The sequence below is a fragment of the Cordyceps fumosorosea genome (assembly GCF_001636725.1).
Source record: "Cordyceps fumosorosea ARSEF 2679 chromosome Unknown scaffold_1, whole genome shotgun sequence".
NCBI classification, from domain to species: domain Eukaryota; kingdom Fungi; phylum Ascomycota; class Sordariomycetes; order Hypocreales; family Cordycipitaceae; genus Cordyceps; species Cordyceps fumosorosea.
The window spans coordinates 2,483,623-2,495,565 of NW_017387301.1; the positions used below are offsets into that span (position 1 = coordinate 2,483,623).

The window sequence follows — 11,943 nt, forward strand, 5'->3', positions numbered from 1 at the left end:
GTCAAAAGTAGCATCTTTTTCAAAACGACAAATGTCAGACGATGAGGCGAGTCTATCCGTTCGCGTTTAGAGTTGGAGCCTCGGGTGCTTTGATCAAGATGAGCCAACCAACCACCTCTAGCCAAGACCTTGATCCCAACTTTATGCAAAGAAGAATGTTAGCACTCTTCTTCTCCCTCCATAATGACATGGCGAATATTGTTCAGCTTCTTCCAACAGGTCCCCCAGCCCCGCCTGATATCCCTTCGCCGCCTCCAATCTACACTCTATTCCCGAACCAGCTTGGCGGGCTATTGTACAATTCTCGTCATTGGTCTCAAATTCCTTTCCAACTTCACACCGCCGCCGAAGCCCCGTCATAAACGACAAGACAAGAGAAAAATGACGATGATTGTTCATGTGGTGAAGAAGTTGCCCATCCAGCCCACATCACACTCCATCTCGCCGCATGAACAAGGGAAGCCGGTTAGTTGACGTGCCGCCCCCTTCCCCCGCCTGTTGAAGATTATGACGTAAAATGGCATATACTAGTTGACTAACCACTGGGTTTCTGTCTGCGATATCCGAACGCGCGCGCCGCCACGAGCCTTGCCCTTCCACCCTCCCCCGTGTGCCAACTCTGCACCGGCTTGGCAAGTTTAACGCCACCTTGCTCATTCAGGGAAACCTTCGAGGACCCCGCGCCACCTCGACGTCAGAATTGGAATGCTATTCGCGGGGTCAAAAGTCATAAACAAAGCAGCACCGCCAACATGCACCAAGCCTGCTGGTCGCCCCCAAGGGTGGTGCTGGTGTAGCTGTATGAAATAGTCGGTGTCTCGGCAGATGTTCCACGATGCTCTCACTCTCGCTCTTCATTCAGCTGGTTGTACGCGCTTCTGGCTTCCCTTGTCGTACCAGTTTGTTTTTTTGATCCGGCCCGATGCTGCCCTTGGGCGAGTTGATTCTCGGGTATACACCTACATACCTGCGCACCGATACATTATCTAGAGTAGCTTCGCAGATGTACGGTAGTGCACTTCAGGGTCCCTCACGGTCCCAGAGGACCGGAAGCTTCTGTTACCAAACATTGGTACTCAAAGTTCTTCGGTGTCGCGCCACCAAGGTTCTTGGACCCTGGGCTTACAGCAAAGCAACCACAAGGGCTCTCTTAGTACGCTGCACGAAAGGCAAACCTCACCCCAAAGGGAAAAAATGCAACTTGTCTGATGAATAGCTGTACGAAAAGAAAGAGAGCCGCGCCGTCGATCTTGGCGGCCACGAAGGGGTTGTGCTACGTCGCTGTTTGCAGCACAACGTGACGCATCCTGACCTTGTAGATCTGTTGTACGTGGGACTCGGTTACAAAGGAAGGACGCGGCTGCGAGATGCGCACCCATGTGTGGCAAAAAAAATAATAATCTTGCATCCATGAGATTTATTATTGGTCGAGAGAGAGAAGTCTAAGCAAAGCCTCCTCGGGTTCTTTGCTGCCCAATTAACCCATGCAGGGTAAGCTCAGCAACAAGTTTGTCGCAGGTTTCGTGTCGCAGCAATACGCGACGAACAACCCAAAACGCCAAGCCGCCCAGCACGACGTTTCACTGTCACAGATATCGGAAGTTGCTAGGATTACCAAGGAAAGCCTAATAGGATGACGAAAGTAATGGACCCCTCCAGAGTGACCGTCTTCGTGCAAATCAGATTGGGGCTTGAAGTACAGGGTAGTTTGCGAGTACCACACCACCACACACGCATGGACATGAATCGTGCTCTTCACACCGCTCAGATTGCAAGTCCAGCCATCCCGCAAAGATTTGTCAAATTTCGCGATTCGCCGACTACGTGTGCTTTGAATGTAAGCGGAGTGGTTTGTTGATCGCTCACCTGAGCATACCAAGTCGAAACTTGGATGCGTTGCATGATTTGAGAGATGAATGTCGTCCACGGCGAATAGCAACTTGGCCTCTCCATAGTTGGAACAGATTTATGATACATCTCTAAAGGACTATCTTACATTGACGTCACTCTCCGCCATGTCCCGAGCCAGTAGTATACATCCCCAAATGCCGCCATCCATCCGATGGCGCCCATTATCAGTCCTTTCCAGAATGTGCCCGACTGCAGACTCCTTCTTAGCCACTCGGCCTTGTTCTCATGCACCCCCCTCCACGGCTGCCTTTTCACGCATTAACGAACCTCAACCGCTCTTGTACCCAACCGACACCAGCCGCTCCAGCGTCCTGAACCCCTCGTGCGCGAAGCCCCTGGTCACGTCCACCTTGAACTCCTTGCCCCGCACTCTGATCGTCGCGAACCCCATGTCCGTCCACGCCGCCCGCACGCCCTGGAAGAAACCGGCCACCGCGCGCCCAACGTGCCGGAACGGCATCGTCAGCAGGTGCTGCATGTCGAACCTTCGCCGCGTCTCCCGCGTCTCCGCCGCCGCCGCGCGCCGCTGCAGCTCCGGCACGTACTTGTCCGGGAGGGAGAAGCGCGACTTGAGCGCGACGTCGTCCAGGCTCACAACGAGCACCCTGGGCTTCAGGACGGGCACCATGCGGTTGACCGTGACCTCGAGCCGGGGCATGGCGGCAACCCGGGGCGCCGCGGGGGAGGACGTCGCCGCAGCAGCAGCAGCGGGTGGCAGGAGGCGGATCGACCGGACAATGTTGGGCGTCTTGGAGAGGAGGTAAAAGGCCATGGAGCCCAGGAGCACGTAGGCGGCCTCGAAGACGTAGCCCACCCACTCGGGGGTGCCCTCGGGCTGGGTCACGACCGTCGGCCCGGTCAGCGCGGTCCACGCCAGGATCGAGACGCCGCTCGTCCAGCAGCCAAAGTAGAACCAAAAGTGCGAGGGTGACTCGTACAGCACCGTCGGCGTCGTCTTGGAGCCTAGGCTCTTGACGAAGGCGTATCGCGTCGGCGTCGCTGGCGGGCGCGGTTGCGCAGCAGGTTGCGCCCCCCGCGCCTTGGCCGTCGGTGCGGAGGGCTTCGGTATCGTCTTGAGCGCCGGTTTTGCGGCGGCGTGGAGGCGGAAGGCGGAGCTGCTGAGCAGCCTAGACCGGGTCGTGGGCGTCGCATCGAGGAGTCGGGGGGTCGTGGCCGTTCGGCACGGCGTTATGAGGAGCTGCCTCCTGACGAGGGATGTGCTCGTGCCGAGACCGAGGCTGGCCATGGTGGGAGAAGGAGGAGGGGAGTCGGGTTATGACACAAAGCAAGAAAACGACATGCGTAGTAGACAATGCAATAATGGCTATGCCGTCAGAGCCATTGAGTTCGTTTCTGGAGACCCCTGCTGGAGTTTTGGTTGCTAACAATTTTGACATTTTGGTTGATGGGTAGCGTTAGATAGGGACTGACAGGGGTAAATAGGGCTATGCCTAAAAGGGGCAGCAGGGTGATGAAGTGATAGAGGGTAAGTTGGGAATCCACGACTAACAGACGGATTCATATGGCGATACTTGTTTAATTTGAATAGACTGTTTTTCTATAAAAAACACATTACATTTCATGGATGAATCATGGCCAAGTTCACTCTCCTGGCTGTAAGATTTGTCGTCTCATCTTCCGGTACGTACCGCCGTCGCCCCACTAAAAAAACAACGGACTCGTCCGCCTCTATCGGCGGTCCCCAACAGCTTCGAAAAGAAAGCTCTCACCTTTTTGTCGCAACCAATTCCCCCCCTTCAACGCCGCCCTCCTCTATCCTTTGCCGTCGCCAACACAGCTCAATTGGGCCTCACGATGGCGTCTCTAGCAACGGCATGCCGTGCCTCTATGCGTGCGGCTCGTAGCCGCGCCTCTGCTCGTGGTACGTCTAACTCTCGCCCTCAATCATCACCCTCACTTTCTAACGTTGTTGCTGACCACGGGCCCGCCGCCCTCCAGGCTTCTCGACCTCTGCACGATGCCTCGCCGCCCAGAACTTCATTATGCCCGCCCTTTCTCCGACCATGACCGAGGGCAACATCGCCAGCTGGCGCGTCAAGGAGGGCGAGAGCTTCAGCGCCGGCGACGTGCTGCTGGAGATCGAGACGGACAAGGCGACGATGGACGTCGAGGCGCAGGAGGACGGCATCATGATGAAGATCATGTCCCAGGACGGCAGCAAGGCCGTGCCCGTCGGCACCCGCATCGCGGTCCTGGCCGAGGCCGGCGACGACATCGCCGCGCTCGAGATCCCCGCCGACGAACAGCCCAAGCAGGCCGCGGCCGCCACCTCCGAGCCGGCCTCGTCGGAGACGAAGAGCGAGTCTAAGCCTGATAGCAGCAGCAGCAGCAGCCAGCAGCAAAAGCCTGCCCAGGGCGGCCAGTCGTACGAGCACAAGCACCCCCTCATGCCCTCGGTCGAGCACCTCGTCAAGGCCCACGGCATCAGCGAGGCCGACGTCAGCAAAATCAAGCCGACGGGCCCCAACGGCCGGCTGCTCAAGGGCGACGTGCTGGCGTTCCTCGGCAGCATCAGCGCCGAGACGCCCGCCGCCGTCTCCTCCCGCTTCGACCACCTCGCCCACCTGGACCTCAGCAACATCAAGGTCGCGGAGAAGAAGAAGGAGGCAGCCGCAGCCGCCGCCGTCCCGGCACCCCCCGTGGAAGAGGAGGAGCTGCCCCTCGAGGTCAACGTGCCCGTCTCGCTGGCCAAGGTGACGCAGGTGCAGCGGAAGATCCAGGACACGCTGGGCGTCTTCCTGCCGCTGTCGACGTTCATCAGCCGCGCCGCCGAGGTGGCCAACGACGAGCTGCCCCCGGCGCGCCGCGAGCCGACGGCGGGCGAGCTGTTCGACGCCGTTCTCGGCCTCGACAAGGTCAAGGGGGCGCGCAGCTCTCGCGGCATCTACCTGCCGCAGGTGTCGGCAATTCCCGCGGGCGCCACGTACAAGCCCAAGGGCGGCGCGGCGGAGCTGCACGTCAAGCACGATATCATCGATGAGCTCGCCGGCCGGCCGGCCCAGGCGCCACGGACGCCCAGCATGGTGACGATCGACACGGTGCCTGGCCTCTCGTCGGGTGGCAACGTGTTCACCCTGACCGTACCCAAGACGGAGGAGGAAAGGGCGTACGTCTTCCTGCAGCGCTGCAAGTTTATCCTGGAGGACGAGCCGGGCAGGCTGGTGCTGTAGAACATCAGATTTCAAAGCCAATGGATGGATGATTTGCAGCCAATGGATCAAAAACACCACCTTTTTCTGTTTCTCATTTCTTTTTTTGCACTATTGCCCGCCCATCACCATTGTTTTTTTCTGTATCTGTACATCACGCACTCTAGACAATCATCAAAAGACTAACAATTACCCATCCGCCTTGCCCGGCTCTTCTTTCCCACCGCCCTGCAGCGCACGTCTCGGAGAATTAGGCATCGTCGAGGCGGACGGTGCAGGCTGCTTGCATGAGACAGTGCATGTCCAGGCGCTGTTGTGCAACCCATCCTCATGCGCCTGTGTATGCAGCTGGGCGCGACGGATGGGAATTCCGCCGCCACAAAGGAGGATGCGACCTCGTGTGTTTTGCCAGCCTAGCGTTAGAGAGACGGTTGGGAAAAAAGCCACCGAGACTCAGAAGGAGAGTGAAAAGAAGAAGAAGAAGAAAAAAAAAAGTGCGATTGAGGCTGAAGTCAGCCGGGCGGCTGGGACGCTTCCCACTCTCTCTCTCTCCCATGGCGGGAGATAAAAATAACATGTAAAAATGTGGGTTTATTTTAGGCATAATTTACTCCCATCTTTAACGAGTCAAACATACAGACTTATACGAATAGATAGGATGCTTGTTGGAGAAGGGGGAAGACAAAAGGTCTCGGGCTGATAGACTTGTGGCTAGCTGACGGGAAACGAGTAATTGGCCCTCAGCCGTTGAAGGAGAGACTATTTTCCCATTGTGCAACACACCATAACGTTGGCATCTCTCAGAATAAAAGATCCTTGCCCGCCGAGATCGCAGCGAAGAGAGGGAGAGTGTGTGCCACTAATTAGAACTGGTTTGGCCTACAGAAACCGCGTAATCGAGAAACACGGGAGGGCCCATGTTTTGACTCAGTAGAGGATAAAGAGAGGAAGAAATAAAAAAGATTGAAATGAAATGGAGTTGCTGACCCATGTAACCGGGGCCCATCATACCCCGGTCCTCCCCCCCTCCCCCCCTGGTTACCAATAAACATTCGGTGATTTCCCTGCAGACGGGACGCCGCCGATTTGGAACTTGCTTGTGATTGAGGCTTCATCGCTGGAAAGGCGGTCGAGCCGATCGAGAGTCCCAAGAAGTGGGAAGTTTGGTATTTGGGGATCGGCAGGCATTTTTTCCTCGATTGGAAATCACGACAGCTTTGACAATAGGTTCTGTCCCTGATATTTGGAAATTCCTGATATTTCTGACTTTTGACGTCTTGGTATGTCGTCACACGGTGACGTGCTGGCTTGCTACATACATTGTCTTTCCAAGGGACTCAGCACACTGATATCATCCCATTCGATCATACATATGCACGGGGGACTCTCCGGAATTGTAGGTTAGGGAAGAAAGGGCAGGACGAAAAGGTGTCATTGATCGCAATCCAGAGACCAGGGGCGCAGCAGAAGGCGAAAAGTAAATTCCAAGTCGATCCTCTTCCTTTGTGTAACCGCGTATCTCATCCAGCAAGCCCCGTCTTCGTCCTTGTTGTCTCTTTTCTCAATGGGATTACAAGCTGGTTTTTGCATGGAGCGGCAGGACATGATGCACGTCGAAAGCGGCAAGCAGGACGAGAGCAGCGAAGAAGAAGGCTAAACAAAGACTTGAAAGGAAGCCTCTTTTTTTGGCAACGAGGATCCGTCATTGGGCCTCTCTCTTAGGCCCCGTCCACTTTCCGGCAAGCCGGGATGCGGGGAGAATGGCGCAAGGGCCCATGCAGCATCGTGATTTCTTTTCCTTTCTATTCTCTGGATTCCCTTCTAGGTCCGATGTTTCGGTCGCCCATCCCGTAACTGGTTAGTCGCAGAAAAGGGCCCTTGTTTCTGAAGTTCTCACCCTGGCGATCATCTCACGTTTTTTGCTCTCTCTCTGGATTTGTGTGTGATCGTCGTCTCGATGCGCCGCATGTGTGTGGTGCTTGCTGCAACGACAACTCGCAGATTTCAGAAGAGACTGCAGGTGGAAAAGGCGGTGCAGCAGCAACACTAACATGCCACAAGAGAGTCAAGAAAGAGAGAGAAACAGTTCGGGTTGAGACTCTGCTCACTGCCTGCCTGCCCCTTGTCTGTCTGCCTGCCTGCCTGCCTGCCTGCCTGCCTGTTTGTCTGCTGAGGATCTTTTGGAACTTTCGACATACTATTAGGGCTGCTGGCAAGCGCCATGTTCCAGAAAAAGTTCCAGTCCTTTTTTAAACCAGCAAGTGCCAGTATTGTGAGATCGGTTTTGGGGAAGGGAGGAGGGGAACAGACAGCAGGCAGGCAGCGATGCCCGACCGAGTTTTCATGCTGCCTGCCTGCCATATCGTACAGATTACAGGAAGGGGGGTCTGGAGGCACAAGAGACACAAGAGACACACGTCCTGCGTCCGAGGAGATGGCTGAGATGGGAAGACGCGGGCATTTTGAATCGATCCAATGATGATCCTCGTGTGGCAATGACCGTTCGATACTGACAGGGGTCGACTGTCAGCCCTTTGTGCATGTCTTCCCCCCCGCCACAATACCACAATATGCACGGCGACGTCCTGGACATCTTGGTCTTGGCTGAGAGCCCATTCATCCCCCAGCCCTCCATCCCCTTGGATTGGCGCCTCCCGCGTAAAATGCATCCAAGAACCCGGCTGGCTCAGAGGCAAGCAGCAGGCATGAGCCCACATTCATGAATCAAAAACGGCCGCTCTTGGTCAAAAGCTCCCTGACGGTGATTGTGTGGCTCTTTCGGATGGATGTGCAGCCGAGAATCTGGGTAACCAGGGTGTCTGGGTGGCTACACTGCTTAATACTTGATACAGATAATGATCAGATGGTTGACTGACTGCGTGACTGGGGTCAAAACTCGTCTTGTCTTAGAGAGACCTTCTCTTGGGATCCAGGCGGCCGGCAACACGCTCCCTCCTTGGCAGATCCGTCAGTTGGTCTTTTTTTGGGGTTTTCGTTTTTTCCCCTCTCCTTCTCCAAATCGTGCCTCTTCAGACAAGACGACTGGGTAGAGTCGCCATTTTTTTTTTAAAAAAAAAAGTCACACCCAATTTCCCAGAGCCAAGCCCGATATCATAATCATGGTCTCACTGAGCCCAGTCGTCGGCGTCACACAAAGACGTGGTCTCTTTGAGACTTGGTGTCTAAAGTGCACACCGGTCGCAAGGGAAAGATGATGGCTACAGACTATTGGGTATACTGCGTACTGACTGGTACAGATTACCAGTATTGGCAAGGGCAAGGGGTGCCATTATGATTACCCAGTATAAGCCACCTGCCCATGCGGCCCATCATCGTGGCCATCGGACCACAATCTGACCTCTCGTTTGACCTCTTTTTACCTCTTTTTACCAGGTACTGCCACTTGTATCAGCAAAGTAGTTTTCTCATGTAAACAGCCTCTTACTCTTTTCGACTTGAAGAGCTAAAACGGGCGTCTTGGTGGCGTAGTGAGCAATGAAGCCAGTCACTCAAGTCCCCTCCCTCCTTCTCCTGGAATACGAAATGCTCGACATACTCTTGCATGTTTTAACAAGAGAGAGAGGGTGTCCACTTGCAGATTAGATACCCAGTACAAGGTCATTCTGACGCTGGCCTGTCAAACCTCCATCATCAAATTAGTTATAAATGAACGGAACGAAGAGGAGGGCTTTAAAATGCCACCACGTCCCGCAGATCTTGAAATCTCCAGACCGTCTCCATTTCATTGTGCAACCACCCGTTCAGCTCCTTCTTCTATCTACTATACCTCATCGTGCATCTCGCATCTCCCCCCTCCCCTCTCCTGAGAGAACGGCTCTTGGCCCTCTTTACTCCTTCTTCCTCTCTCTCCACTTTCTTGCCATTATCCGTTCACAGACGACTTGTCAACTCTTGTCCCGACTATCTCTTACCCGAACCCCCACGCCTTATCCCGAACCCTTGAACTACGAACTTCGAACTACGAACTACACGATGACACGCTCCAAAGTTCTCGAAGACCAGCGAAAGCGAATTGGTCAGGCATGCAAGGGCTGCCAGAACCGCAAACAAAAGGTGCGATAGAGACCAACCAATTCAGAAGAAGAAGAACAAGAAAAAAACCTTCCATCGAATATGCCCACCAGACAACCCCTCCCCCGGCCCTTCAACTCCAAGCCCCCAAACAACCCCAGGCAAGGGAGACCAAGGCAAGTATTGACAAGGCGAGACAGTGTAATGGACAGAACCCTTGTCTTGGCTGCGAGAAGCGAGGACATAACTGCTCCTACGATCCTCCTCGGAAACGCAAGAGCGTCACCCGCCTCCTCAAGCACGACGGCACCGCGCCTTCCCCCGTGGGCCAGTCCAACCCGTACGCGTTGCAAGGCATCATCAAATCGGAGCCGGGAAACTCACCGCCCTTGCTTTCGCCCATGTACCTTCAGCATGGACAGTACGACTCCCCGTCCGCGATGTCGGAATGGAGAAGCCCGTCAAACCCGCCCGATGCCCAGCTAGATAGGTTCGAGCAACTGGCTGCTACCAGAGTCCCTGGCCAACCTGGTCTACCCTTCTGTATGTACATGAACCCCCCAAACTCATCTTGTCCTTTCTTGTATATATTCAACAGGCTGACACGATGCGATTGCAATGTAGGGGGCTCCTCATCGGCTAGTTTTCTCACAGAGATCAAAAAATTAGTCTTTCAAGTCTCTGGGCCGTGTCCCTTTACTGAAGGCGAAACCACCCCCAGCAGGTTGGGGAGTAATTCTCGTTCGCAGGGACTACAAAACACGGTGCCCCTGCCTCCTCGAGAGGTTGCAGAGCACCTCGTCAATCGAGCCCGCCAATATGTACGTGTTTGCTCCTGCGCAAGAAACTTCACTATTAATTGCCATTGCTAAATCCATCTCCCCAGAGCAACCACTTGGTGGAAATCCTAGAAGAATCCACGATACAGGAGCTGCTACAGTCATCATACCCCAACGCACCCTCACAAGACTCTCAAGTCCCCGGCAGCACTTGCCTACTCTACCTCCTCTTTGCCGCCGGCTCACTCAGCGTAGAATCGCAAAAGGGCACGGAATATCCCGACCAGGGCCTCTTCCCCCCAGACTCTCTCAGATCCTCAGATGAGTACTTTGACTATGCCGAGGCGACTCTGATGCGCATCGGGGGCTACGAGACCTTTGAGGTGTGGATGATACAAGCATGGGCGCTCATGACGACGTATTCCCTTGCGGTCTCCAAGTGGAACGCTGCCGATGCCTATATAGGTGAGTTTCTCTCGATTTATTGAATTGGACCTCACACACCAGCTAACTTGGTCTCAGGATTGGCAGTCAGGGCCGCTGATGTGCTGGGCATCAATCACGTCCCGGGGTCCTCGTCACGTGCACCAAGTGAGGTCAAGGCAAACAGCGCTCTCCATGCTAAGCTTTGGAGGTGCCTCTTCGTCCTCGACTCCCTCGTCGCCGCGCTCCTCGGACGCAAGCCGCAAGCCCTCAAGGAAGAGAAGAGCAAGCCGACCGTTGGGGCGGAATGCGCGCCCTCTAGCACCACCGGCCGTGATGACCATCTCACGTTCAACGTGGCATCGGCCAAGATGATCCGCAAGACCATCAAGCTCGTCTATAACCAGCGACACTTCCCGGCCGAGCGGGCGTCGTCGATGCTGCAGCAGACACTGGGCTTACTCCCACCGAGTGCAAGCCCCCAGGACGGCGCGGATGCGCTGGCCACGGAGCACGCGATGCTGTTCCGCAGCTACGCGGCCATGCTGCTCACGCGGCCCTTCTTCACCCAGGAGCTGTACCAGGCGTCCTCGCAACAGAAGCACGACACGACGTGGAAGTACTTGTCCACCACCTGCGTCGCCACCGCGCACCAGGCCGTTGAACGCATATTCAAGGCCTACAACCAGTCCCCGGAGTTTCGAAACGATTACATATGGCGGTACGTACCTTGAAACACTAAAAACGGAAGAATGATTTTCGCTGACAACTGGTGGGCTCTAAAGACCATGTCTCTATACAGCCGTCTTGATCATCCTCACGAACCAGTTCTTTGGCTTTCACAAGTATCATACTGCAGGCAACGTCGTCGACCAGGCATTCTCCATTCTCAAACTCTGGGACGCACGGAACCCTACGGAAGAGGCCGAGCTCAACAGCCTCTCCGCCCTGCGCTGCCTCGTCGAGGAGCAGGCGCCGCGGCGGTCGACGCCCGTCTACTTCGAGGTAGTGGCCCCCGGCCCCTACGGAGCACCGCCAGTGCCGGTGGGCTACGACGTGCCGGGCGACGGCGGGATCGGAGGCCCCGTCTTCCCCACACACGACTTCGCGGTCGCGTGCGTGGACTCGACGACGTACTGCGGACCCGACGGTCGCCGCTACTCTGCGGCGCCGGCGTCGGACTACATGGGCGCGACCGCGCCGATCGGCGGCATCGCGCAGCTTAACGCCTGGGGCGGGGTCGCTCTCCCGAGCATGAACATGGTCCGTTGCGCGACCGACGCGGGATGCTACTCGTTCGCGATGCAACAGGACGGATACGACGGCGATGCCATGCAGGTGACGCAGCAGTACGCGGCGTATCCGGGACAACAACCATATCTATCGTAATGTATAATGATTTGTTTTTTTCCGCAGCAACAGCAGCAGCAGCAGCAAAAGTAACAGCATTGTTTCTCATGGGCATCGGATGGGGAAAAAATCACATCACGGCTTACACTGTCTATATACCTGCGTTGGTATTTAAAGGAGTTGAAGAGAAATTGAAGCAAACAATTCGATTGGGAATTAGTATTTTCGTATGACTATTCTTTTTAATGTTGAATGAGAAATTCAACCAACAATTCTGT

The 11,943-nt window shown here is 55.4% G+C and overlaps 3 protein-coding genes across 3 annotated transcripts; 2 read left to right on the top strand and 1 right to left on the bottom strand.

Moving 5' to 3' along the window:
* Positions 1–2,179: 2,179 nt before the first annotated feature.
* ISF_00806 (hypothetical protein) lies at positions 2,180–3,157 on the bottom strand (the record flags this gene model as incomplete). Its single annotated transcript, XM_018844413.1, has 1 exon — positions 2,180–3,157. One exon carries the CDS (start codon positions 3,155–3,157, stop codon positions 2,180–2,182), a length of 978 nt encoding a protein of 325 aa, XP_018708863.1.
* Positions 3,158–3,726: 569 nt separating this feature from the next.
* Positions 3,727–5,102, top strand: ISF_00807 (pyruvate dehydrogenase protein x component; the record flags this gene model as incomplete). The annotated part of the gene is made up of 2 exons (XM_018844414.1): positions 3,727–3,793; positions 3,871–5,102. The coding sequence occupies 2 exons, from the start codon at positions 3,727–3,729 to the stop codon at positions 5,100–5,102; spliced, it is 1,299 nt and encodes a 432-aa protein (XP_018708864.1).
* A 3,972-nt stretch (positions 5,103–9,074) lies between these two features.
* On the top strand, positions 9,075–11,704 carry ISF_00808 (Fungal transcriptional regulatory protein; the record flags this gene model as incomplete). The annotated part of the gene is made up of 6 exons (XM_018844415.1): positions 9,075–9,155; positions 9,227–9,656; positions 9,738–9,934; positions 10,000–10,357; positions 10,415–11,036; positions 11,101–11,704. The coding sequence occupies 6 exons, from the start codon at positions 9,075–9,077 to the stop codon at positions 11,702–11,704; spliced, it is 2,292 nt and encodes a 763-aa protein (XP_018708865.1).
* Positions 11,705–11,943: the final 239 nt, after the last annotated feature.